The sequence below is a fragment of the Carya illinoinensis genome, chromosome 15, assembly GCF_018687715.1.
Source record: "Carya illinoinensis cultivar Pawnee chromosome 15, C.illinoinensisPawnee_v1, whole genome shotgun sequence".
Classification (NCBI taxonomy): domain Eukaryota; kingdom Viridiplantae; phylum Streptophyta; class Magnoliopsida; order Fagales; family Juglandaceae; genus Carya; species Carya illinoinensis.
The window spans coordinates 40,233,081-40,256,682 of NC_056766.1; the positions used below are offsets into that span (position 1 = coordinate 40,233,081).

The window sequence follows — 23,602 nt, forward strand, 5'->3', positions numbered from 1 at the left end:
GTAGCGGTGTTGTTCAACGGTGTAATAGGTTTCTATCTCCACCTGAAGGAGGTTGAATAGTGAATTTGGGAATCCTCAAGAGGTAGCTTAAGGCGAGGTCGTAGGCAGTGGGGCCGAACCTCGTTAACATACTGAGTTTGCTTGTCTCTTACCCTTACTCTTTATATTTATTGTTATTTCATATTTTGTTTATATTTTATATTATATATTTGATTTATAATTGTTATTTTTTTAATACAACTCAATTCACCCCCCCTCTTGTGTTAGTCATCTGGGCAACAGAGTCGATCAATACTTTGAGCACAATCATAAGGAGGGTCATGCTAAAGTGTCCTATGCCGCTTACTTCCTTGAGGGGGAGGCCAACCAATGGTGGTAATGGATGAGGAAGACGTATGGGGCTCAAATGAGGGAGTTAAAGTGGAAGAAGTTTGTCAAAGAGCTTTTAGAGGAGGTTCGAGCTAACCAAGTATATGGATTACCATGAGACTCTCTCAAAGATCAAGCAAACTGGATCTTTAAGAGATTATCAAAATGAGTTCGAGTACTTGTCCACTAAAGCACATAGGTGGTTGGAGAAGGCCTTTATTGGGACCTTTATGGATGGTTTGTGTGACGCCCCCAAATCCCCACGCCTGAACACGGGGAAATCGAGACGTCCGGATGGTGACAACCCGGGGTCACCATTCTATCGACGGGTGCCAAGTGTGTGCAAAGGCAACATATTGCACGAAGAAACACGCAGAGGATAACGAAAGTCATAACTAAGTACCAGAATTTTTCTTAACGTAATACAAGCTGTTTAAAACATACATAGATGAAATATTACAAACACAAATACAGTTTTAAACCAAAAAAATAAAGCATAGCATCAGCAACCCGGCGGAGCCGCATCCTCGGGCTCAGCCTCCTCCTCTTCGTCCTCCAACTCTGCACCAAAAGCTACGGAACCAAAAATGGTACCGCAGGTAAGTAAAACCCAAACACTACCAGATAAAAACACATAGAACTCAAACAATATGCATGAAACATGCCCAATGCACAAAGCCCATAAAAACATAATTTTCCACACACGCCAAAAACCCATTTGGCCCAAAAACACATCCTTTCCGAAAAACACGCCAAAAGTCACATTTGGCCTTTATCCGTCTCAAACCATTATCCATATTAACTGTATGCACCATGACCTCCCCTAGGGGTCATCCGCACACCCTGGCTCCAGTGCCACACCGCAGAGTACCACCACGCATGTGACGCCTAACGAGCGATGCCCAGTTCCGTGCCCCGCACGTTCGTAGCCAAGCATCCTCTAGCCCTCACCAGTGAAGGGCCACAGAGTCGGTGCGTAGAGCGATGCCCAGTTCCGCGCCCGGCGCGTTTGTAGCCAAGCAACCCCTAGCCCCCGCTCCCGTCGTCTAGCGACAACTCAGGGGATATCACTCAGTTTATTCCGCTCCCGAGTGACCAGAGGAGCTCCACCGGGATAATACCCCATCCCGGCTTGGGGTCGTGATACACACGCACCCGTAAGTCCACTTACTCCAATAAACAGGCTTTTTTCACTTAAACAAAAACACACGTGCATGCACCATGAAATGCCATAATAATGCATAAAAATAACCAACCAACATAAATCAATAAAACAAGTAACTCCGTCCTCCATCCATCCGACCCCCGAACTCCTCGGACTCAGTCCGGAATCAACCAACCAGCAGCAATAAATTATTGAAAGAGCAATATATATTTAAATCTGAAAATAGGGTTTGGAAAATACTTACAGCGCTATATGGTAATTTTAGAAAACACGAGGCGTTGCAAACGGCGGCGAAAAAGCAACGTCACAGTGAAAATTCACTGTGGTCGTGGGTTGTGAAAAACCCACTTTTGAACGGGGACAAACTAGGACTTGGGATTGATAGGGAATGGTCTAGGGATGGTTGTAAAGCTATTGGAAGTGGTGGTTGGCCGTGGGTGGCGGCCAAATCGCCGGAAAGAGGCCGGATTTTCCAAAAAGGAAAGCTAGCTCGTAGGAGCTGTTCCGGTGGTCGTTGGAGGCCGGAAATAGGTGGGTTAGGACGGCAAGGGACCGGTGATGAAATGGTGAAGAAATGGTGGCCGGAGGTGGAGTGACGGCGGCGGATCGGAGCCAAAGCCGTGCGGGCTTTAAGGAGGATTTCCGGCCAAACGGCCGGCCGGTTGGGGGTGAGTTTCGGTGGGGAGGTGCGCCGGAGGGAGACGAAGCGAATGGGACCGGCGGTGAGCCGCACGGTGGCCGGACGGCGGTATACCGGGGGTGAGAAGCTTCCGACGTGAGGGAGAGAGAAGAGAGAGAGAGAGACCGGGGGGGCTCGAGCGGGAAAGAAAGAAAAAAAAGAAAAAGAAAGGAAAAAGAAAGAAGGAAAAAGAGAAAAAGGAAAAAGAAAAGGAAAAAGGGAAAGAGATGTAGGGAAAAGACGAGGTCTAATCCTCAGTCCAGGAAAAACAACACTAAACCGCCGCGAAGATATTAAAAACCACAAAACAACTAAAAGAAATAAAACAAAACATCAATTAAATTAAAAACAATTTTAAAACGCAAAAAATTAAAATAAATAACTAAAATATTAATTAAAATAAAAATAACTATTTCAGCGAAAATACACTCAAAAGCGGGTCATCACAGTTTGAAAAGTGAGTTGGTTGCAGAAGTGAAGCTTAGGAAACCAAAGACCTTGATGCAAGTTTTGGAGGTTGCATGGATCAAGGAAGATTAACTTCAAGATCTAAAGAAGAGTAGCTAGTTTGAAGTGAGGAAATCACCCCCAATGGTTTCCAAGATCGGGGCAAACAAGACTTTTGGCAAGGACTTATCACTAGGAGGTCCTTGTGGAGGAACATCAAGTAGATCCAAATCCTTACCAGCGGGGGTGAAAAAGCTATCTTGGGAAGAGATGCAACGAAGACAAGAGAATGAGCTTTACTTCAATTGCAATGAGAGGTTCAATATAGGCCATAAATGCAAAGCTAAGCAAATCCTTCTCATAGAGTTGGAGTTCGAGGAAGAGGAAGATGTAGTGGAGAAGGAGCAAGGGCAAGAAGAGCAAGAGCAAGGAGAGGCTGAGGGGGGAGACCCTCATATTTCTATTCATGCTTTGGTGGGTGTTTTCGGGTCTAGAACGACGAGAACACAAGCAGACATTGGCAAAATGGAGGGAACGGTTCTTGTGGATAATGGTTCGTCTCTAAACTTCATCAACTCTAAGGTGGCCGAGAGCTTGGGGTTGCCTATGACTTCTATCACTCCATTTGAGATCAAGGTAGCTAGTGGGAAGAAGTTGATGTATAGAGAAATATATAAAAATGTATGTTTGAAAACACAAGACCTTGAGATTGTGGTAGACTTGTATTTTTTGCCTACTGTTGGGTTGGATGTGGTGTTGGATGTGCAGTGGTTAGAGGATTTAGGGAAGATTGTGCCGGATAATAAAAAAATGACTATGGAGTTCATGATGAGAGAAAAATGGATGACCATGAGAATGAGTAGAAAATGAGGATGCAAAGTCGCGGGGCCTATGGAGTAGAGAAGATCTTGGGGCGTGGGGGGCAATGTTTTGCTATCACATTGGCCTTCCAACCGAGGGGTTTGAGTGGGGGGCATGAAGTGGAAGATGGAGGCTTGGAGAGGGAGTTAAGAGCATCCTCATTGGCTTGGCCAAATGAGGTGCTTGGCTAAATTTAGACTAATTTGACTTAAAAATTCACTGCATTGAATTGGGCAAATGTAAATCATTTTAGACTTCTGCTACAGTCCCAGTCCAAATATGAAAGACGATTTTCGTTGGCCAAATAATAAACAATTCTTTGATCACTGGAACCGAGGAAGCTGAAGTCAGACACATAGAAGGCGTGAAAGGAAAATCACTCCCTCCATTCGGTACCGAACCCTTTTCTCCCCAAACTCTTTCTTTTCTCTCTCGATTTGCTTCCACGGAAACGGACGACTCCCACGACTGCGCACCGATCGACCCACGGCTAGGCCCGCCACTCTCTTTCTCTCACGAAATCGTCCCGATCTGTAAGTTTCCTTTAACTTTTTCTCTGTTTTGCTCTCGGTTTTTCAGTGATTAATGACACTTGGGTTTGTATTTCAGTGATGAATTCTTTTTCCCCTCCTGTGCCTCCGTCTTCTTCTGTTTCCATTGCCCATAAACCCGTACAAATATTTCGGATTGCTCCGTTTATAGGGCTTTAAGGTTCTTTTTTGGGTTTTATTTATTTTTTGGTCTTTCTTTGCCGGGGTTTAGTGGATTCACATTTTGTACTTTCAATTGTTTTTGTGGAAAGAATGTATTTGTTTTCGTCCGGAATCTAAATGGTCTTTCTTGGAAAGTATTTTCCATGGAAGTATCATCCACTTAGTTATACAGAACTATGATTAACACTCTAGATTTTCTGGGTATGCTTATAATTTATGGGATGAATATATCAGGGTGGGAGAGGTATCATGCAGTTATATGCTGATTTTCTGGGTTTGCGAGGTGTCTATTTGTTTTGCTGGAAGCTGGTTCATTGCCGAGTATAACCATGAAAAGAAAGAAATTAGTTCAATCTTTGTTTGGTGAATGCTCTGCTCATGGTTTAGAAATATTTATAATCTTTGCAGGAATTTGAATATAGTAACCCCTGGATTCAAACGATCTTTCTATTCTACTGATTTGTGTTTTGTTTTGAGAGTTAAGCTTGCACAAGTAGGACTATATGCATCTATCTTTACATTTAGAGTAGGTTTAATGTTTTGGTCCAATAGTTTCAGTTGTTGCTTCATGTGGACTTTTATTTTGGAATGTAGTGTATTTCAAATAATCTGATGAAGAAGATGCCAACAAAGTGTTGTGATTACACGGCTTAAATATAATTTTAGCAACCAATTGGTCTTACATGCCAATAGTTTCAGTTTTTTGGTTTTTTTCTTTTCCACCATTTTTAGCAACCAATTGGTCTTACTTTTTCTCTGTTTTAGAAGTGTTCTTACTTGCTCACCTATTTTAGAAGTGTTCATACTTGCTCACTATTTTTTGTATTACTTGTTGAATGATGCATTGACTTTATTACTTGCTGACTGTTTTATTTAGGATGGATTCACACTTATTGGATGATCCCTTTTTCACCACACTATTGCCAAGTGGTGGAGAAGGTATTATTAACCCCCCCATGGCTCGTGTCTTGCATGATAATATTGTTAATGAGGTTGAAGTGACACAACCCGAAGGGAAAGTAAGGGCACGAACTAAATTATCCCAACGGGGTGTGTCCTTCAACGTGGAGGAAGACAACCTCCTTGTATCAGGGTGGCTGAATATTAGTATAGACGCTATTAGGGGGACAGATCAAAAGTCCACCCAATTGTGGATAAGAATCCATGATTACTTCAATACTTATAAAAAACATAATTGGCCTGAACGTTCTGTGGGGTCGTTGACTAATCGATGGTCAACTATCCAAAAAGCCACAAACAAGTTTTGTGGTTGCTTGGCCCAAGTCGAATCAATGCATCCAAGCGGTACCAATGAACAAGACAAGGTATGTTTCTAATTATCATAAATTTAGGTTGTAATATGTACTAATATTTTTATGATTGATGTTTAGATTGACAAGGCAAAGGCATTGTACCGATCGACACAAAAAAGCAATTACAATTTGGATCATTGTTGGAACTTATTGAGGCACCAACCAAAGTGGCAAGTGCATATGGATAATTTGCCAACAAGGGTTGCCCTACTGTTCCAGCTGCCATTGCCATAGATGTTGAGGAAAATGAGAGCATGTCTACCAATTTGGAGAGGCCGCTAGGCAAGAAATCTGAAAAACAAAGGGAAAGGAAAAGGAAACATGAAGAATCTTGTAATAGTCAATTTGATGAAAAGTTAAGTAACATGGAAGCTGATAGGAGGATAATGATGATTGAGCGAAGGGAGACGGCAATGAAGGCTGAAAAGGACAGGGCTGAGATCATCTCACTTAAGAAGAAGAAGATGGAGATGGAAGTCATGATGTTGAATGTTGATAACATGAATGCAGTGCAACGAGAATACTTCAAGTCAATTCAAATTGAGATCCTAGAGAAACATAGGACTGAATTGAATGAAATGCAGTAGCTGGAGGAGGGAGAAGTGAGTAGTAGTTGTTTTTTGGTGTTTTTTGGTAGTTGCTGTTTTTTGTTAATAAACTGAATAGTTGATGGTTTTGCACACCTGAAAACAATTACTAGTTGCTGTTTTTGGATCAAAAAACACAGATTAATATTGTTCTTTCTATTTGTTTTGCAGTTGGTACTGATTTATGAAATGGAAGACTATTTTTTGCATTGAAGTCTACTTTTTGGAACTTCATGACAGCTTGGAACCCACTGACTAATTTTTTGGATATATATTGAAACTTGTAACTGCTGTTATATGTTAGTTGATGGTTTATATTTGAACTGCTGTATATGATAACTTGGTGTTTATGTAAGTGTTTTTTGTAATTAAGATGGTGTTTGAATATTTGATTTCTACTAGGTGTTTATGTAAGTGTTTTGTAATTAAGATGGTGGAGGAAGTGTATATTTCCTCTAGGTGTTTATGTATATGGTTTTGTAATTAAGAAGTTAAGAATGTAGTGCAAATTTCCTAATTCTGTTTATGTAGATGTAAGTATAGTGCAGATTTTCTTCATATTGATTTATGTAACCTTAAGTTGCTGTTTTCTTCATATTGATTTATAACTGCAGTGCAGATTTTCTTCTCATATGTAACCTTAAGTTGCTGTAAGTAAGTGCAGTTTTTTATTTTTGCATGACTTCTCATATGTTGCTAGATATTTGGTTAAGATATTTAGTAAAAAAATTAGTTGATAGAATTTTGTTATTCCTAAATGAGCTTTGAAAATGTGTTTTTTTAATATTAATTTAATTATAATATAATATTGCTTAGTATTAAATTGGTAGAATTATAAAATGTGAGAAAACAAAAAAAATTTTTTAAAATTATTATTTTAATATTATTTTATTATTATATATAGAATGGATGGCTAATTCAATGTGGGACTTGAATTTAGATTGAATAGGCAAATGTATTTTCAAGTTGATATTAGCTAAATTTGAATATGCATTTGGCCAAGCCAATGCTAATGCTCTAAGGGCCGAGGTGCTTCTTGATTTGAGGGAGTTGTTGGGGAGGGTCTCTAGAGTGATTGAGGACCCAAAGGCACTTCCACCCTCAAGGGAATTTGATCATTGCATTCCTTTGAAGGAGAAAGCCAAGTTGGTTAATGTTGCTCCCTACCAGTATGCTAGCTACCAAAAGACCGAGATCAAAAAGCAAGTCAATGAGATGTTGGCTAATGGACTTATTCGACCAAGCACTAGTCCATTCTCAAATTCGGTTCTCTTGGTGAAGAAGAAGGATGGCACATGGAGATTTTGCACCGACGCTCAAGCTTTGAATGAGGCTACTATCAAGGATTGATTTCCAATTTCGACATTGATGACATGTTAGATGAGCTTGAAAGTTCTATGTTCTTCTCCAAACTAAATCTCAGGGTTGGATACCATCAAATAAGGGTGCATGAAGAGGACATTCACAATACGGCTTTTTGAACTCACAATGGCCACTTTGAGTACTTGGTGATGCCATTTGGTTTATGTAATACCCATTCAACTTTTCAAGCATGCATGAACCAAATCTTTAAGCCGTACTTGAGGAGGTATGTGTTGGTATTTTTTTATGACATTCTTATTTATTCCAAGACATGGGAAGACCACTTGGGGCACTTGGAGATTGTTTTGGGTGCTACTTGACAACTTTTTCTACATTAAGTTGTCCAAGTGTACATTTGGCTAAAGGGAGATTGAGTACTTAGGGTATTTGATCTCACATGATGGGTCAAGGTGGATGCAAGGAAGGTGGAAGCTATGGTTGCTTGGCCCAAACTGAAGACTATCACTGAATTGAGGGGCTTTCTAGGGCTCACAGGTTACCATAAAAAGTTCATCAAGGATTATGCTTCTATTGCAAGACCACTCACCAATATGCTCAAGAAGAATAATTTTGTTTAGAGTAAGGATGTGGAGAAGGCATTTGAAAATTTGAAGAAAGACATGATAACTACACCCGTCCTTACTATGCCTAATTTTGAGAAGGCATTTGAGCTACAACAGATGTAAGTAATATGGTTGTAGGGACTGTTTTGACACAAAAAGGGAGGCCACTAGCCTTCATTAGCAAGGCCCTTGGTGTTCAAAAGAAAGGTTAGAGCGTGTATACATGGGAGATGCTTGCCATCATGGTGGCTTTGAGGGTTTGGATGACTTATTTGTTGGAAATGAAGTTTTCAATAATCACGAACCAACAACCTTTGAAGCACCTTTTGGAGCAAAGAATCACCACCCCTGATCAACAAAGGTGGGTATCTAAACTTCTTGGTTTTGAGTTTGATTTGGTGTATAGGTCGGGTAGGGAGAATTGGGTGGTTGATGCCCTATCAGTGAGGGAGATGGTGAGGTAATGGAGACCCTCTCGAGTACTTCATGAGGAGTTTGGGATGAGATTAGAGAGTGAGTAAAAAATGATCTAAGGTGTAAGGGGGTGATGGAAAAGCTAGATGTGGATCTAAGGGAGTAGAAAATTATGAAATGAGTGATGGGCTATTAAAACACAAGGCCAAATTAGTGGTGCCGAGTGTGAAGGAGCTTAGAAGGAAGAGCTTGAGCAGCTTTCATGATACCAAGGAAGGAGGGCACTCGGGGTGTCCCGTACTTGGGTAAGGGTGGCTAATTTGTTATATTGGGATGACATGAAAGGAGAACTGAGGGAATATGTGAGGAGGTGTGACACTTGCCAAAGGGTGAAGAGTGAGAGTAGCAAACCCAAAGGGTTCCCTACTCACACTTGGGAGGATGTTACTATGGATTTTGTGGAGAGATTGCCACTATCAAATGGTTGTGATTGGGTGCTTGTAGTGGTGGACCGCTTGACCAAGTATGCACACTTCATTGCAATGGTGCATCCATACACGGCCAAAACTATTGCTAAGCTTTATGTAGATCAAGCGATGAAGTTTCATGGGTGCTAAGAAGCATAGTGATTGATAGAGACCGTGTGTTCATGAGCAATTTTTGGAGGGAGTACTTTAAGATGCATGGGACAGAGTTGGCCTGAAGTTCAACCTATCACTCCCAAACCGATAGCCAAACGGAAGTAACCAATCAGACTTTTGAGCAATACCTTAGGTGCTTTGTGCACCAATACCCGAATAAGTGGGAAGAGCATTTGGCATGAGCTAAATTTTGGAACAACATATCATACTACTGGTCTATCAAGATGATACTATTTGAGGCACTTTATGGGAGACCACCACCGATGCTTGTAGCCTATGAAGTTGGGAGTTCACCAAATGATTTGGTGGATATGGAGCTTAGAGAGAGTGATGAGATCTTGAAGGAACACAAGAAGAATTTGGCTCATGCTCTAGACCAAATGAAGAAGTATTTTGACAAATGGAGGAATATTGAGTCATTTGAACCTAGTGAGTGGGTATTTCTCAAGTACCTACTAAGAGAGCACAAGACTCTATCCAAATCAACACTGGGCAAGTTGAGGGCTAAAAATTATGACCCATATCAAGTGTTGGAGAAGTGAGGATAACTTGCTTACAAGCTAGATCTACCGGTCGGGGTTCACATTCACCCTATTTTTCATGTCTCATGGCTAAGGAGGAAGGTTAGAGATCCAACCAAGGTGGTGAGTGAGATGCCCATTGTAGATGAAGAGGGAAGAATGGCAATCCAACCAGAGAAGATCATGGAGTATAGGCTTGTGAGGAAGAGTGGCCAAGTGAGAACCAAGACCTTGGTTCAATAGAAGGGGCTTCCAACCAAGGATGCTACATGAGAGTGTTCGGATTCTCAAGGATTAATTTCTAGATTTGGACATTGAGAACAAGGTCAGTCTTGAAGGGGGGAGGATTGATGAAGATGCAAGAAAAGCCATTTGCAATGCCACTGGGAGGGCTAGGCTTGTCGAGACTAGGAGGGTTGTATTGGGTTGCGTGCATGGCTAGGGTGGTGAGGTGATAGGCGTCCAAGACTAGTGCAACTAGAGGAGGTTCAAGTGGTGGCCAATTTCTTGATTTTAGGGGTTGGGTAACAAATCCATTAAATCTAGGGGTGTGGGCACCATCTATAGAGGTGGACGGCTATCTCTTTTATTTTAGGAAGTTTATTTATTTTTCATATAATTTATTTCCTTTTAATTAGGAGATTTATCTAATTTTAATGTATTTATGTTTATTTCCTTTATTTTAGGCATTAGATTTTGTTTCCTTAAACTTAGGAGTTAGATCTATGTTTGAGATCTAAATCTAGATTTAGGTTAAGGGAAGTAAATGAGGGTAAGGTGGTGCCAACCCTAGGTGCCCTATTTCTATTTTTGGTTTGCATTGTTATTTGATCATTATTGTTATGTTTTTTTTTTTTTTTCTTTTTGTTACGAATGGGAATTTTCTCTTCAAAACCTTAGAAAGTTAAGTGTTAGCCTAAGTTAGTCTTGATTTTTACCAACAAGTCAATTTGGATCTTTATGTTGCCTTGAGATAACCCTAGATCTAGCCAACTAACACGCAACAAACCAATCACCCAACACGCCAATTACAAGTGAGTGAGAGTGAAGCTTCCATCATGCTATTATGTACCAATTTAAATAGCTCTAAAACATAAATTAAAATACTTTTTTGGATCTAGGTTGGGCCATGGATGTTTCTTTTGTCACTCCAAACAAATCCATATAGCTTTGTTCATCTTAAGAGTTGAAAAAAAAATTGTTCAAGTTAGTAGAATTCATTCAAAGATTATAGCTAAGTTAGTAGAAAAAAGAAACTATATCAATGAAATTGTTTCAGGTTTGCATTTCTTTTTCTTGAGAGGATGAAGACACGTAACCTAGGAACCCATCTACATGGGAAAATAGAAGAGAATCTACAGCCCACAAGTAATTTGAAGCCAACGATGAAGCTCAAATTGTAGGAGTGGTCAGATGATGAAGGGAACGATGAAGCAGATGGACTCTAGGGCATATTGGGTACTTGAGGAAGGGGGTCCTCTCTTGATGAAGGGGATGGCTACGTCAAAGGCGATGGGGAGCTGCACAAGTGATGGCTTAGGCGACGACAATGGCGACGTGTATGGGGCGAGTGCAGTTTCATATCTAAGGAAGGAAGGTATTTCTCTTATAAGGAAGGCATCCTTGCTATTCTGTTTTTACTTTAATTAAACACTCTGTTTCATTAAAATTAAAATACATGAGACCTGCAAAGCCATCCCATTCGATGACTACAAATAAAATTTTTCTTTTAATTAATGAATCTACATTTAAACTTTATATTGAATTAGCTAGAATTAGTCATCTTATTCCCTATAATAATAAAAATATTTTTATTTTTTTAAATATATTTTTTAATACAATTTTATAATTTCTTTAAATTTTTTTTTTAATTTTCATAATCTCCTATCACCTCCATCAAATAAAATAAAATAAAATCACAACTATTGGGTAGAAAACTTTTTTTTTTTTTAATGATCTCCAACTCTCCACTTTTTTTTTTTTTTTCATAATCTCCAACTCTCTACATTTTCATTTTCAATACTTTTTTTATTTTTATTTTCATGATCAAATAAAATCACAACTACTGGTGGACTACTCAATTGGCTAATCCAATGATAGCGTGAAGCAAAGAGATGCATGAAGAGAAAGATCAAAGAAACCTAGGTTTGGGAATAACCGGTGAATTAATTGAAGAAATCCATTTCAAGTAAAGGAAAGTAGGGTCTTCAGCTCCACATGTTATATTTAACTCCTTCGCTACCAGCTTTGTGCATTTCTTCACCCTCAATTTGTCTACCTAAAAACTCTGTTCAAAAGCCATTCTAACCAAAAGGAAAAGTAATTCTACCCTTCAGTAAAAATCTCAATACATAACACAAAACCATGCATGCGCATATATATATTTAGGGCTGAGTACCGACTGGATCAGAGTCGGAATGGCCAACCTCTGACTCTGACTTTGTCAGAGGCCTCCAAAGTCTCAAAACGTTGCACATAATATAATGCACACAAATCCAGGTCTCACAACAAATATCCTTTGCTTAGAAAGAAAATAGGTACCAATCTCTAACTAATTAACTTTCGTCTTTTGGCCGAAGCTCAATTCCATGGACCACAATGCCAGAAATCCAGTTAACAACTTTATCATCCTTCAAGAACATCTTGACCTCACCATGATCATCAACTAGGCTGCCATTGAAGAATTCTCCAATCTCCATCTCCATCCACAAATCCTCTCTCCTGATTGGAAGTCAACCAACCTGTCTGGTAAATTGTAAAACTTCTGAGGATTTGCACATTTTGCACACCATTGCTATAAATTAAAAAATAGGGTAAACAAGCATGCAGTACTCAAGCAAACAGAGAGAGAGGAAAAGAGACCTAGACTTGGGTAGAACCAATGACTCAGTTGAGGAAATCCATTTCAAGTTATGTGGCATGTCTCCGGATCGCCATATTATACTTAACTCCCTCGCTGCTAGCATCAAACATTTCTTTCCATTCAATTTATCTATTTGAAAACTCTGTTCAATAATAGGCAAAGACAAAGAGATTACAAATCAAGAAGAAAAGTTTGGGGTTATTAAGACAATTATAAATGATTGAACATGTATCTTTCTATTAGTTTAATCTTTTGGGACAAATGATTATTTCACATAATTTTATAGCAGAGCTTCAGAGTTCAAACCCAACTCTCCATCAGCTTGAGCTTTTGGGTGCAAGTGGTGATTTCACGGGAGTAAATCACAACAAAAGAACAAAGATCAAAGGTGCTTGTTATTATCAGAACTTATGACAAATTACCCTGTGAAAAATACGTTTTGTACATAAAGAAAAAAGATAGCATTAAAAATTACATTAAAAAATTATTGGGACGGCAATTACAGGCTTAAAGCACCTCTGACGTTCAAATCTAATAAACAAAAATTCAAACCAGAAAGTATATAGCCACTTCAAAAAGCACTCAGAAATTAATCTATCTAAACTTGAAACAAGTTTTTCAGAATAATCATTAAGGCCCCGTTTGGAATTTGAATTGAACTAAGATCAACTTTGTTCAGTAATCTTAGTTCAGTCTAATTTTAAGTTGAGTCTAACATCCAAATACCTAACTATCAAATTATTAAACTCATTTCAACTCAAATCTCTTTACACATGGGACCCACAATATTTTTTAACTTAACACCTCTTGACATTTAAAACATATCTTAATATCCAAACGTATCTAAACTTATCTTAAGTGGACCCTACAAAATTTACTCTACCATCTCAACTTACTGCTATTCATAAAAAACTCAATTTATCTTAACTCAGTTGATCATCAAAACGGGCGTAAGTCTCAAAACATGTAGTTGTGATGGGGTAAAATACCAGGGCCCAAGCCAGTCCACCTGGTTGGGTGCTAGAGGACAAGGGGGACAAAGAGGGACATGGTGCAGGCAAATGGCAGGAGGCCTCAGAGCAAGTCAAAGGGAAAATGGGAAAAGTAAGGAAGCTGGCACATGCAAAAGAGTAGGGTCTCATCACTGTAGATCGACGCACGCAATAAAGGATATATAAAAAGCCTCCAACGGTCTAGAACTCTCCTTCCTCAGCCTTTCTCTTAAACTCTAGAGGACTTCGGCACATGCATTCTTCTCATGTTAATGTATCCCTTGCTTTCCTTGTACGGTGAGAGATGAGAGGCCACGAGAGACTGTAAACAATAATATTATAGTAAATTTTCCATCTCCAAATCCCATGGATGTAGGCCTAGCGCCGAACTACATAAATTCGTATGTCTATTTCTCTCTATTTTCTCTGTACTTGCTTTCTGTTCACCACCATGGATGTACACGCCGACACCGTAAGGTTCTTCGGGAACACCTTCTAGAGCCTCAAACAACACCGATGCCCGGATCACGTCAGTGGACTGAGAATAACTCATTCTCTCCGCCCATCTGTTGAGAAAGTTTTACAATATCCACAGTACTGATCCATCTCTAGGACTTGCTATGATAGGGTAATAACTTTAAGCAAAAATAATATAGAAAAATAGCCCTTAATTCCTAGCTTATAACAAGTAAACATGACAAGGTAAAGATAACTAGGTTATGTCTTTTTGCTAATTAGCATGTTGTTACTGTTTCTGATAAGAATTGGATTGTCGCAAAGATGGAAATAAAGGTTCTTCTTGGTCTAAGATGTTTAAGAATGAGGACAATGATGAGGATGAATAAATGATCTCTTGATAATCAAGTGGCAGAAACCTCTCCCACACCAGATTTGAAGTTGCAGTGGATTCAAAGGCATGAGAGACCAGTGACAACCTACATGCATCCTACGGGGATGTGCAGGAGATAATGTTGGGAATGCATTCTTCTGGTAGTGTTCTGGTGATCGTATCAATTTCGATTCTCACTTGTGCTTCTCCTTCTCTCGAAAGTTATTACAAGTTCAACTCGTGCACACACATGCATTGTTTTAAGGGTTTTGCTACACAACCACCCAACACCCCACATTTTTTTAAAATTTTATTATTTTATTTTTTATTAAATATTTAATATATAAATAATGAATAAAATAATTAAATTAATTTAAAAAGAATAAATTCAAAAAATATATATTAAAAAAATATTAAAAAATTGGAAAAGGGTGGGATGTTGGGGTGTTGGGAGGTTGTGTAGATTTTTTCTTGTTTTAAACACCATACCGTACCGGCTGGCATCTTCTGTACTGGCCACTGGTCCGGTACAGGTATTACACCTGGTTTGTACCGCCTCAAATACTGGCTGTATTGGCTAATATTTCTACTCGTATCGGTCAGTATTTCTACTTTTATTTTTTTTTTTGTTCCATTTCTTCAAAATGCAAGCTCATTTTTTTTACTCCCAATTCAGATTAGGCTATTTATAATTTATATATAATTTATTTATATATAAACTATTATTTTGAAATATAATTTATATATAATTTATTCATATATCGACTATTCTGAAATGGTACCGGTTTTGAAATATTTCGTTCTAGTGCTTTGACCGGTACGGCTTTTAGTATGGTATTCAAAACTTTGCACACATGTTTAGTAAGGTCTCGTTTGGATTCAGAGATAAAATAAGATGAGATAAAATGATTTTAGATGAAAGATAAAAAATTGAATAAAATATTGTTATTATTATTTTAAGATTTGAAAAAATTGAATTAGAATTTAAAAAAGTTGAATTATTTATTATATTTTATGTAAAATTTAAAAAATTATAATAATGAGATGAGATCACTTCTCATGGATAATAAGTAGAAAAATTTAATTAGTTTAAAAATAATAAATTTAAAAATAATTTTAAAAAATAAAAAAATAAAATATATAGCACATGAGACTTATGAGAAGCAACGACAGTATTACCCACACGTGATAAAACAGAACTTGAAGAAAAGTCACGGCCAAAGCGTATGTTTCGTGTTGTGTTCTCGACAACGAAGGTAAAGTGGGGCTTTTACTTCGATCTTCCTTTCGCCACTCCTCACGCTTAACTCCCAAGTCTTATTCACTGGAATGTGATTCTTCAGTGTAATCGTCAAAGATTTGCACTTGCACCCGGTAATGGAAAGGGACGCCTGCTTCAACTGCCATCAGCGAGGCCACTGGGCCAAAAATTGCCCTTTCAAGACCCCCGACAAGAAATTTGAGCCCTCCTCTGCCATTGTTAGCCTCCCCTCCTCCTCTTCTTCCAACGATTCTGATCTACCCCTCATTCGATGCCGTTGTGGCCAGGATTATTGCCTTGTTCGGACTTCCCGCACTGACAAGAATCCCGGGAGGAAGTTCTACACTTGCCCTGGCGTTAACGTTAATTCCTTCTACTGTTGCCTCTTTTTTTTTTTTTTTTCTCTCTCTCTCTGTACTTCTTCTTCTCTTTCTTTTAGATACTCCATAAATAAATCTCTGTTTTTTATATTTAATTGGAAACCTGTTTCATATTTACAGGGTAGCAAATGTGGGTTTTTTAAGTGGTGTGACGAAGCGAAAAATGGTGAAAGTAGCAAGTCTCCTCAGTCGGTGTACCCTCTTTGTTCTTGTGGCGCTGGAGTCTGTCGAAGAAACACGTGGCAAGTTGGGCCAAATGCGGGTCGAAGCTACTTTGTTTGCCCAATAAAGAAGGTATACGTATACCCCGTAATGCCATGATCGACCCCTACCTCCTAATGCATGTTCGTATATATGCCGTAGTGTGAGTACACCCCCGTTGCCTTTGCATGCACAAACTTATTTTAGACTTGCGCCTAATTTTTCTTTTATGAAGTTTTCCCAGTTATCAAAAACACTCACTAGATTGAGTGTTTCTTTAACATGGCGTATGCCAAAACCGAGCATTGTTTGTTCTATGAGTTATGTTTCTGAGTACTTGATATATTGAACAATTTGATTGAGTTTTTCAAGTATCTTTGACTCCTGTGTACTTGAATTTCTGGTGCTAAATGGAAACACAATACACAGTTGGCGCAGCCTTCAGCGATTTAGTATCTGTTGATGGTATTATAAATAATTTCAATCCTTCTTGCAGTACCTGATGGAGGTTTTACCGTGTTATAGAACAGAAATGTGAATATTTGTTGTATGGTTTTTCGCTTAATGTTATATTTCATTAATCCTCAAATGATTTTTTCTTCTGGTTCTGTGGCTATTTCACTTTTGGCGTTAAGTATTGGGAGTATATGTGCCCAAAAAATACTTTTGTAGTGGGTCTTGCTCCATCTCAACTACCTGTAAACCACATGATCCTTAAACAAAGATAAAAATAAGCTGAGAAATTGGAAAGAAAGAGATCCAATGGCAGCATTTTATGAGGGCAGCCTGCAATTTTCATCCGTATCCTCCGTGTATAGCATTTTGAAATCTAGGATTTGCCATTTTTGATGTGCTAGCTCATACTTGATTAATGGACTGTGGCTTGGTGACAGGGACATGGAGCTTGTCTTTTCCACCAGTGGGAGGGTACCCAAGACGTTATAACAATAAATGACCTTGAAGAAGAATGCAAACTTGACGTATTTGCAAAGTCTACTTCAAAAAATCTGACCCGTGGCTTGGGTGATTTGAGTATTGAGCATTCAGAAAGGATAAAGTTTGAGTCACCGGAGATGGGAAATCCTCAACAACAATCCCCCAGTTTTGTGGCTCTAGATGGACATTTTGAGAATGAACAAGAACCCCTCATAGAGAGTGGGGGGCATGACAAAACACTTGATTTTTCAAACCCTGCAAAGTATATCGACCCATCACATGTTGAGGCCTCTTCAACTCTCCATGACCTAGTATTGTTGGGGGCTGAATTGAGTGATCCCATTGTGAAGAAAACACTCCTAATGTCCCATGCAACAGCTTGGGCTGAGATTTATTGTCAAGAGACACAGTTCTGGATGCAGATCACCTCTGCTAGAGACAAATCTACACAAGGTATTTTTTGTGCATATTTAGGTTCAATCTGTATCTTTAGCTGTCAGCTGATGTTTCTCTTGTTGCCTTCCAGTTTAGCTGACTTGCCTCACCATTGCTGCTATTATTAATATATTTTTCTTTTCTTTTCTTTTTAAACGACAAACCGCAGGTCAAATTTTAGGTCATCATGTTCTGGGTTGGTGGGGCCGGCTCGCTTTCCTTCCTTCTCGATGCTTATCAGTTCCTCCAACTAGGCCTTTCTTTTGCTGTACATAGAACTTTAGCACCATTAGTTTGGTTTTTCCTCTCATGTTTGATTATGACTTTAATGCATATTTTGAACAGGTGTTTTCCCTTCTTTTGATCCCACCTTTGTTCAGAACAAAAATGTGTTCAATAACGAAGGCTTTACTGACCTGCCTCATAGTCTTTCAAGTGCTGATTTTGACAAGCCATCGTCACAGATATCTGGTGGGGATACTACAGCTGTGAGTAATGTTTCTTGGGAGTTGTCAAACCCCAAAAGTTCTTCCCCTATATTTGAAGGCAGCACAACAACATCACATTTGGAGGTGCTCGAGCAGACATTGGTGTATGTTCAGAATCAGCTTATTACCAGTCTTCAGTCCATGGATCCACTTAAACATGAGTCCATGACACAGGCAGCGAAAGCAACTTTTGATGTTTTGGATCGACTATCAGTTGATTATACACCTTTTCGTGAGTGTGTGAGGAAATTCATAGACCTGGCATCATCACTCGCTGATATGGAACATCCAGCCACCAATGAACATTCCTTGCAAGAGTTGATTGAGCAGTACCATTGTGAGAAAGTTAGGTACGAGGATATTTGTCACTTCCATGCCAAAACAGTGTCCTCTCTAATGGCCTCCAGTCAACGCATTCTATCTCTCCGTGAAGAGGTTTCTTATGTCAAAGATTTGCTTATGCGAGTTGAGAATCAGTTGTCCGGCTGTGAGGCTGAGACTAAGGTGCTAGAGACTCGTGCAGGTGAGATTTGTAAGGATATGTTGGGGTCCCAAAAGAGTTTGCAGACTCTTTCCGAGGCAATGGAACTTTGTCTGAGAAGGGAACAAGAGCAAAATGCTGCCAAGGCAGCCTTAGAGATGGCAAGACTTGAGCTTGGGATGCGATTGTGTTTAACCTCAATGTAGAGTATGACAGTGCTTGAGTAGATCATGCCTGTGGATTCACGTGGTATTATGCTTTTTGGCGTTGGCCTAAAAATGCTCGGTCTGTACCGTTTTGAAAGAAAATTTATAAACTGGTATATTTGATATAATATGTAGATTGTATAGTACTTTTTATTATTACATGAAACTATGTTAGTATTTAATTATATAAAATTTATGTGTGGAGTTAGCAATTATCATATTAAAAAGTCATCTAAATTTTATATTAGTCGTGTTATTTCCAACATTTTTCGGTTTTATAAATATGACCCTAGGCTTTTGATTCAACAACTAACCTTATACGTAGAGCTATGATAAATTTAATTCAAAGTCTGACATGGTGAACTTGCAGCAGGTTACCATGCTACCATGGATTCCAACCATTGCTTATGTTCATACAAACTTTTACGGCACCAGAAACTGCTGCCTTGCTCTTCCTGGAAATGAAGTAATTCCTCCCTTCTTATGTAACTCGAGGGGAAGTTAGAAGGAATGTAGTACTTGTTATGGGAAAGAGAAATGCTATTCTGACATGCTATATATCCTAACCATTTTTTTTTAATCACAAATCACAGTTGTTGATGTGATGCATTTTAAGTGGTGGTTTATTTAAGTGAAGCCTCGTCATAAAATAGTTGAAATAGCACATGAATGACATGTACCTCTCACGTAACAAAGTTTCTGGCAGACTTCATTTACCTAATTTCTGGTGAAGTACCTTGGATGATGCTGTAAAAATCATGGCCAATATTCAAAGGGGAAAGGAAAGTCATTCTCCAGCTCTCTCCCAAAGTTGTAGGCTTATAGTGGTGGTGATTGCTAGTATCAGTGGCAGGCAGCGCATAAAAGCTACACGAGAGTACTCGCAGCTTCATGTGCCCTGCCACTACCTTAAGCTAAAACAAGGATTTGGCAGCTAGATGCACTTCTACACAGTAATGAACTACACATTGCAACTTTGCTTATAACATCCAGCAGATACTCCAAAGCTTTCTCTGTAATAACCTCACCAGGGATCATAACTGGTATCCCTGGGGGATATGGACATATCAGTTCCCCGCAAACTTTCACAAGACTCTCCTGTACTGACTTTCTTTTTACTTGCAAAAAAGGCATCCCTGGGAATCAGGCTCATTTTGATATCTGCAAAAGGTGTATAACCATTAAGCTCCCCACACCCTTTTTCCCCACCAATCGGTGCAGTAGTTCCTGCTAGATACCTACTAGGTCCAAGGTTAATTGCCAAAGTAATAGATCGTCGCTCTTCTTGGGACATATGAAAGGATGTAAAGACAAAAGTTTATTAGTATACCTACAAAAAGAGAGCTGTAAAGAGCAAACCCAACCAAACAGGATTCAAAGCTAGAGCTATCTCCTCTCCACGGCTCCACCTGATGAGAGGAAAGTGAAATATTTCAGGTTACATTCTATGTTTTGACAGCTCCTAGGCTACTCATTTCGAACTTTGACATCTGTAGAAAACAGATTCTTCCCCCAGAAATAATGTTTTGATCCAACCTGATGGGCATTTCAAGCAACCTTATCGAATATCACCTCAAAACTGTTTCCCTTTAATTTGGTCTCTGTCCCACTATGCTATGGGTACACTTCTAGCCTTCAACTCCATAGAACACTCATTCCAAAATCATGAAACTATAAAATTTGTGAAAGATTAATCACATCTGTGTCATATCACAACAATCACATATAATCCAAAGTCTCACAACTTGCTCATAAAGCAAACAATTTAGGTCTCAAAACAAAGGGACCTTCCCCTTCCCCAGAAAGAAAGTAGGTACCAATCTCTTACTAACTTCCTTCTTTTGGCCGAAGCTCAATGCCATGGACCACAGGCCAGACTTGCAGTGAAGGAATTCAACCTCCTTCAAGCAAATCTCGACCACGCCTTCAACCTGGCCACAAAAGAATTCCCCGATCTCAATCTCCATCCACATATCATCTCTCTTGATTGGAAGTTGTCCATCCCCTGTGTTAAGTGGTAATAAATCGTCATCTGGTCGTTGATCATAATGTGTATCCGACGATATTCTTGTCTGCAAGTAAGCATTGGTAGCATCACTTCCTTCCACCCAATTTTCAGACTTAATGAACTCTACCACAGGGAGGTGAAACCCATAGAAACCATCCCCCATGGTGTAAATAAAGTATGCCCCATATTTTGTGTTTGGGGAAAGGATTTTTGTCTCAATTCTGCCTCTTATGTCAATCAAGCCAACAATCTTTTCTGTTAAGACAAGCCACCTCTGAGAACCTGCACAATATCATATATACTCCAAGATTATTAACAACCATTGCTATTGAAAAGGGTAAACAAGAATGCCTGCATGCACTTGTGCTAACAGAGGGAAGCATGAAGAGAAAGAAACCTGGGCTTGGGTATAACCGGCGACTCGGTTGAAGAACTCCAATTCCAGTAAAGTGAAGTGCTGTCTTCAGCTCCACATGTTATATTTAACTCCCTCGCTGCCAGCATCATGCATTTCTTCCCACTCAATTTGTCTATCTGAAAACCGATTCTAATTATTGTACAAACCACCAAAAGGAGAGTACGTAAGGACGGAACAAAGCAAAGGAATTCGGAGGTAAATCATGAAAATTATAAACTGCAGTTCAACAGAAGTGACAATTTAACCTCAAGTTCAAGAAATATGATCCCATCCAAATGCGTTTGCTATTGTTGGAACATACGAAAAGCCACCATGAGAAAAATATGTTTGGAACTTCAAGAACAAAGATGGCATTAAAATTACACGTACAATTATTGTAACCTCCCAATAAAAGACCCAAGCCACGTGGCCAATACTTCAAAATGACTAGTTAAAGATATAATTGGAGTCTCATTGGAATGTTATAAAAAGTAAAAACTTCTCATTCTTAAATCAATGTAGAATCTCATATACCACTTATCATTATCAAAATAGTATATTACACTCTCCTCCCTCATATTCCCTGCGTCCTCGCTGAGCCAGTCGGGTATAGATGGCACGACTCAAGTTCCACATTTCTAATTGCGATAGGCTATAATACCATTCGTAACGTCCCAATGAAAAGCCTAAACCACATAACCTATATTCTAAACTGACTAGTCAATTATACAATTGTAACCTCATTGAACCTTATAAGGAGCAAGAATTTCTCGTTCTCAAATAATATATAATCTTATACACCACCTATTTTTATTATAATGAGGCATCACAATTATGGGATTGCATTTGCAGCACCTCTCACATTCAAATTTCAAACCTAATAAACAAAACTTTCTGGAAAGGAGTCTCAAACCAAGAAAGATCGAGCCAGCAAGAATATTGACTTAAATAAGCACCAAGGAAATCAATCTTTCTCTAAGCAGGTGTAATTTTACCAACTTGAAACAATGCTTTCTGGAAATAACCATGTTAAGTTTCTCAACAAGCTAATCAATCCAAGTAGTGTGAAATGATTACTTATCCTAAAAATTTAAACTGAAAGAAATATGTAGATGATTTAATTAAATGGGTGAAGAGTACTGTGAACGCAAAACCTCTAGTCTAATATCGTATATAATTACCATTTGTTCTAAAAGTTTAAAATGATTGAAAAATATTAATGAAAAACTTTGAGGACAAGGATAGTTATTGCATGCAGAAAAAAACAAAATATATAATAGTAGCACTTCCTATCTCATATCAATTAAGGGCTAGTTTGGATGCTAGGAGCATCTCAATTCAGTTTAATTTTAGACTTCATCTAACGTCCAAACACACGTAAGTGTTCACTTATACCATTTCAACGTGAGATTTTGTGGGACCCACTAACAAAACAAAAAGAAAAAGCCTAACGTTCTCTCTCTCTTTCTTTTTCTCAGTAACTTCGTGGGACCCACTAACTTTCTCTCTCTATTTCTCTTTTCCTAATTAGCAGACCCATGAAGCATTTTAAGCGACTAAGAGCTTGCTCTAGCGGGAGACAAATGTCTCCAGCACTAAATTGAGCAAGGCTTAATTCTTGCTCAATTTGCTGGTGACCTTAAAAAAAAAAAAAATCTTCCTCGTTACTTGTATTTTTTTACCGCTAATTAAATAATATATAAATAAATAATAGAATAAAATCTAGGCATGATACTGTTGTAATTTTATTAATACTTGTTTTATTTTGTTTTTATAAATTTAGAGAGAGAAAATTTTGTGCTTATAGCGCTAGGAATATTTTGTTGTAATTTTTGTACATGCATTGAGGGAATTTATATTATTTATTAATAAAGGACTTGATAAATTAATTATTTAATCATTACAACAATTTTACAATCATCAGTGGGCCCATACCCTTTTCAATTTCACATAAATAGTATTATATTCATTTTAACATCTAGATACATCTAAACTTATTTTTTATGGGCTCTACAGAACTCACTCTACCATTTCAACTCACTATTATTCATAAAAAATTGAGTTCAGCTCAACTTAAGTTAACATCCAAACACAACCTAAACATAACTAGTAACAATAAGTAGGTTATGTCCTTTTGCCGATCACCATGTTACTATTGCCGATGAGGATTGGATTGTCACAAAGATGAAAATAGAAATTCTTCTTGGTCAACATGTTTAGGGATGAGGGAAATTAACTTTAAATCTAATGAACACATTAAAACGCATAACTTTGTAGCCCGAGTTTATATTTACGTAATTTCTTTGTGGATAAAATATTTTTCTATTTTTTATAATTCAGCTCTTAATATTGGAAGTTGGATTTGCAAATCTTCTTAGATTTGACCAAGCCAGTTGACATGGTAGGTACCATGGATTCCAGCCCTGCCAAGCTATGTTCACTCCAAACAAACGAAATTTCAAAAACTGCTGCGCATTCTTTGCTTGCTCC

General features: G+C 38.5%; 1 protein-coding gene and 1 pseudogene across 1 annotated transcript; one reads left to right on the forward strand and one right to left on the reverse strand.

The window, feature by feature from the left end:
* Positions 1–12,190: 12,190 nt before the first annotated feature.
* On the reverse strand, positions 12,191–14,823 carry LOC122296927 (annotated as a pseudogene).
* Positions 14,824–15,499: 676 nt separating this feature from the next.
* LOC122295517 lies at positions 15,500–18,863 on the forward strand. The gene is made up of 6 exons (XM_043104555.1): positions 15,500–15,575; positions 15,663–15,942; positions 16,081–16,254; positions 17,055–17,550; positions 17,702–17,800; positions 17,878–18,863. Exons 2-6 carry the CDS (start codon positions 15,697–15,699, stop codon positions 18,705–18,707), a joined length of 1,845 nt encoding a protein of 614 aa, XP_042960489.1. The 5' UTR covers positions 15,500–15,575; positions 15,663–15,696; the 3' UTR covers positions 18,708–18,863.
* Positions 18,864–23,602: the final 4,739 nt, after the last annotated feature.